This window comes from Diaphorina citri, unplaced genomic scaffold (genome assembly GCF_000475195.1).
Source record: "Diaphorina citri unplaced genomic scaffold, Diaci psyllid genome assembly version 1.1 scaffold1971, whole genome shotgun sequence".
NCBI classification, from domain to species: domain Eukaryota; kingdom Metazoa; phylum Arthropoda; class Insecta; order Hemiptera; family Psyllidae; genus Diaphorina; species Diaphorina citri.
This window is the reverse complement of record NW_007379397.1, coordinates 5,098-10,547: the sequence shown is the minus strand read 5'-3', so window position 1 is coordinate 10,547 and position 5,450 is coordinate 5,098. Positions and strand designations below refer to the sequence as shown.

General features: G+C 37.3%; 1 protein-coding gene across 1 annotated transcript; it reads right to left on the bottom strand.

The window, feature by feature from the left end:
• Positions 1-2,242: 2,242 nt before the first annotated feature.
• Positions 2,243-2,845, bottom strand: LOC108253499 (thyroid transcription factor 1-like). The gene has a single exon (XM_017447589.2). It carries the CDS (start codon positions 2,825-2,827, stop codon positions 2,243-2,245), a length of 585 nt encoding a protein of 194 aa, XP_017303078.2. The 5' UTR covers positions 2,828-2,845.
• Positions 2,846-5,450: the final 2,605 nt, after the last annotated feature.

Below are 5,450 nucleotides of genomic sequence, written 5' to 3'. Positions count from 1 at the left end.
GTAGGGACTAGGCCCCGGGGAAGTGTGTGATTGGTTGAAATTTGTTACCTGTGTGTGTACTGTGTAATTATGTGTGCTTGAATAAATCTTCAGTGCTCCAGGTAGGTAGATATAGATTATAGATACATAGGTGCATTAGGTATTCGTTTTTGTAAGATCTAATAACTTAGATAACTACCTAGGTATTAAGATAATTTACAATAGTTATATAGTTACCAACCTTCCCATGTATTAAATTTCTTATCAGATCATAATAATGTATAATGTATCGTTTAGGTACTCTCATGTATTCAATAATACTGTGATTTAAAACTTTTGCATTGTAAATTTGGCGTCTTCACTAGTAACAATGTTCATTTCATTTATTAGTGGAGATGTCAATTTCACCATGGAATAGGTATACTAATCGACAAAGTTATAGCGTTCACAGTTTATATCTCGAGGGTTTAATTTAAAAATAATGAAATATTTTAATCAGGCCAACCAAAAACAAGTAGATAATAGAAAGTAAAAAGGAAGGACGGGCTAAAAAGTAGTTTCCGAAATTTGACACTTCCACCAATATTACGAGTCTCACTTATTGGTGGAGATGTCATATTTACGAAATCATATTTTCCAAATATGTAGGAATAACAATAAATTCATGGAGAACGTCTCTAAGAGACCATGCGGCCATGCCTTTTCCACAAGTTTGGCCATGCCTCGGGATGAACTAGCGGGATTCCGGAGCGAAGCGACGGAATTCAGCTAGTGTAATTATAAACGAGTGTAACAGAAATTTCGGATGTACCCGAGTCCCTGTTTTGTTCGAATAAAAAATAAATTGGCTCGTTTACCCTGATTGCCCTGATAATATTACATTAGCCAGGGTAAGTTTTGGGAGTATGGGAGGTGTTTATTGAGTCACATAATTGTGTTATGTATGGGGAGGAGGTGGGAGGCGAGTGTAACAGAAATTTCGGATGTACCCGAGTCCCTGTTTTGTTCGAATAAAAAATAAATTGGCTCGTTTACCCTGATTGCCCTGATGATATTACATTAGCCAGGGTAAGTATGGGGAGTATGGGAGGTGTTTATTGAGTCACATAATTGTGTTATGTATGGGGAGGAGGTATAGGAGAGTGAGATTATTGTTCATAGGAGAATGAAATTGCTTGAATCTAATTATGTTCGGACATAAAAGGGGAAGACGTGGTTTATTGTTACAAGAAAGTTCAGTACAAAGAGTAAATCTTATGGCCGCCACTCATCCTCAGACAGTCTGACAGATAGAAAGTGTGTGCTGGAAAAAAATTGAAACCTAGGTCTGTCAGACAGTCTGACAGATAGAAAGTGTGTGCTGGAAAAAATTTGAAACCTAAGTCTGTCAGACAGTCTGACAGATAGAAAGTGTGTGCTGGAAAAAATTTGAAACCTAGGTCTGTCAGACAGTCTGTGAGGAACCTATATCTCGAGCTTTTCACGTTCCAACTGATGTCTGACAGTTGGAACTTTATAAAAAATAAAGTAATCTCATACGGTAATTTTGGTATCTCCATTAGTACCACTTTGAAAATACCTACGTGATTATGTTTTTACTTTCCTTATCTGTTGAGATGGTCACTGACAACATCATTTAGATGTTTCTAAACAATTTATAAATACTGAATCAAGTAATTCCATTTGGTAATTTTGGCATCTCCACTGATAGTGCAATATTACAGATCTACTAACTGTTCTAATTATTTATTAGTGGAGATGTCGAGATTACAATTATTGGATCCCTAAGTAGGAAGTTAGGTAGGTTTACACCTTATTAAACACCAACTATGGTGAATGTTAATGGCTAACTTTCTTGGTTAATTTTCGTTAACTTGAGTTAGTTGATATTATTATTGCGATGTATTGATATTTCGTTCTAGTTATTGTTAGTAAGGTATTGTAGAGGGGGGAAAATGATAATTTATGATTTATTCTTTCAGTTAAAAACACTTTGTAAACTAATAATTTATTTTAAAAAAACAAGAAGAGTTTGATAGAGATTACAAGTTAATTAAAAAAAAACTGGTTTTTTGATTATTTGAGTTATCTTTTGAGCTAAATGCAGTAGTTTATGGTACTCTTAGTATGTAGTTACACTTTTCTTTAAAAAATCAAAGACATTTTGAGCATTCTTGTTACAGAAAAAGCTTCACAATAGGGTAATAATTATGTGTAATCCATTGTATCAGTTATCGATAAAATCAACAGAAAAGAAGCACAATCAAGATGTGAATTCATATTCTAGATCTATAGTATGGTCAAGTACCAGCATGGATGATAATGATAAGGAATAGTGAAGGTACTTACTGGCAAAGCGAGGATCATTGGCAGTACTAGGATACCATCCTGTGGCAGAAGTATTCCCATAGGAGGCGATGGGGTCTCCTCCATTACAATACTGTGCAGGGAACTGATGCATATGCATGTAGGGACTAGGCCCCGGGGTACCCATGGGGTTAGGGCTGATAGTGCCCCCGGCACTACTGCCTGTGGAGCTCCTATAGGGGGAGGAAGGGGCACAGAGGTCTAACTTGCGGTACGACTCCTCTATGGGAGAGAGAATGTCTGTGACGGAGAATGGCGTGGTGTGCGGCTGGTGATGCTTGGGATTGGGACTCAGAGACATTGCCAGGTCGGCGCCATTGAGTTCTGGCAAGAGGCCCTCAGCCGCCTCCTCCTGCTGGTGTAGCAAAGCCACCGAGAATGAAGACGTAGGGACCGGAAGAGCCAGCGTGCAGGAGAAACACTCAGCAGCACTTGCACTATATGACGGGACACTGTACACTAACAGTACAACTCTCATCATGCGCTCACTCACTTGGCCCCTCCCCCCGTGCAACGCGCAACCTCCTAACATCTCCCCTCCCCTCTCACTATATTGCACCAGTAGGGGAGAATAATATATATTTTACACAGCTAGGGTACTGCACAATAATATTCTAACTCTAACCTCAAATATGACAGGACAGGGGTTACTAACATTGCATAGCAAACTGATCTGACATTATTTCTGAAACGGTGTATGGTAGACCCATCTGATGGCAATCACTGAATTGCTCCTAAATAATTGGAATTCATACCTTGAGAAAGAAATTCAACGAAAAATCCAACTATGCTCACTCACTTGGCCCCTCCCCCCGTGCAACGCGCAACCTCCTAACATCTCCCCTCCCCTCTCACTATATTGCACCAGTAGGGGAGATACATTGCACCAGTAGGGGAGAATAATATATTATACACAGCTAGGGTACTGTATCTCCCCTCCCCTCTCACTATATTGCACCAGTAGGGGAGATACATTGCACCAGTAGGGGAGAATAATATATTATACACAGCTAGGGTACTGTACAATAATATTCGAACTCTAACCTCAAATATGACAGGACAGGGGTTACTAACATTGCATAGCAAACTGATCTGACATTATTTCTTAAACGGTCTATGATGGTAGACCCATTTGATGGCAATCACTGAATTGCTCTTAAATAATTGGAATTCATACCTTGAGAAGGAAATACAACGAAAAATCTAACTATTAGGTATTTACTTTTAACAGATTTTGTTATTTCTATCAATAATATTCTAACTCTAACCTCAAATATGACAGGACAGGGGTTACTAACATTGCATAGCAAACTGATCTGACATTATTTCTTAAACGGGTGTATGGTAGACCCATTTGATGGCAATCACTGAATTGCTCTTAAATAATTGGAATTCATACCTTGAGAAGGAAATTCAACGAAAAATCTAACTATAGGAATTTACTTTTAACAGATTTTGTTATTTCCATCCTAAGAAATAAAAATCTTACTCTAACCTAAAATGCACATGTCCATTCCAGACCCTGATACATGCAGGGATAACAGTGAATTCATTATTATTTATTAATTTTGGCATCTCCACTAATAAAGGAGTAAATATTTGAAAATCATGAGAATTGTCAGTTATATTACCTACTTGTTTATTGAATAAAAAACGCCCGCAAATGGAATTGAAAATAAAAAATAATTCAATAAAAGCTCTTGATTTTTTTTTCCTTTTAGGCCTAGGCATACATGGAAAAATAAATCGTCATCTTACTTACTTTACTTTCCGTGTCCAGCTCGTTCGTCAAATCTTGTCCATCCAGAAAAGAGCTGTCTGGATGGCCGTGTCATTTGCATGCAAAAGATCTAGCTCCATGCAGGGTTTCTCCAACAGAGGACATAATACAAGTAAATGAGCAGGATCTTGAAGAGTTGTGGCGTAGTGGTCAAGACGCTCGCCTGGTAATCAGGAGGGCGTGGGTTCGATCCCAGCCGAGGTATGGAATTTTATCCTCATTTATTTAAGACTTTGACCACATAATAATCGAGCTCTAAGGGTTAGGTGGTAGAGAACGCCTAAGGCGTTAACCTCGCCTAGTGGTTGCCTTCCACTCAAGAGTCTATTATTATTACTATTAATACTTAGGTACTTAATTAATTTTCTACTCATTTAATAGTCTGCTTATTATTTATACTGCTCGAATAGGACTAAACAGTCATTTTTCCCCAGCGCCACAGCAGTAGGCTACTAATCACTACCTACTGTTTGGGTGAGTAACTTACCTATTTGAACCCAAAAGGTCTTTTCATGAATTAAATTACACCAACTTAGTAGGTAATTGTTTAGAAATTTTGAAATCATTGCAAACTTTCAAAAGTTTGGTCCGTTTCCGTCACGTCAGTTACCTGTCGAAAAACTTGGATTATAGCAAATAAGTAGTTTTTCTCTCTACCTAGGTATAATAAAACATAGATTTACTCACTTTATAAAGAGTTCGGTACATAATATTTAAATTGAGTTTGTTTGTAGGTAGGTACTCATCTAAATTATTATATGAAAAGAGTGGTTGCATTTTCCTTCTATTTGGCAATTACATTTAACGCTAACCTAGACCTGAAGGTACATGCATGCACCTCAGTGTATTAACTTTTTTTATAGCGACTATAATGTAGGTAGATTGAGAAAAAAGGTAAATTTTGTTTTTGTGCAAACTCAGTGAACAATTTTTCATGATAAAGTACCTTTCTTTTCTTCATTGAAGAACTGAAAGCGCTTGAATTCTCAACAGCAGGCGGTCTCTACATATACTCCCTCTCTAATCTGAAATAACTTTGCTCGTAATCTTTTTGCCAAAGATATGAATTTCTTTCACTCATAATATTAGTGGAGATGTCTGAACTCCCATTCATGAAATAAACCTGCACATTGTAACTGAATTATTAGTGGAGATGTCTCAACTCCCAGTGATTGTTCATGTTTGTTTTCTATGTATACCTAATTGTATAATTATGTTCTAACATTCCAACTCCGCAATAGGTATTTTAACTCCTATGTATTTTTGAACTGACAATTTTTAGTGGAGATCCCCAGTTCTAGTTTGTTTGGTTCTTCTTTTTAAT

What these genes read in the sequence shown, in the direction of transcription:
- LOC108253499 (XM_017447589.2), bottom strand. Translation starts at nt 2,827, where the DNA reads ATGATGAGAGTTGTACTGTTAGTGTACAGTGTCCCGTCATATAGTGCA.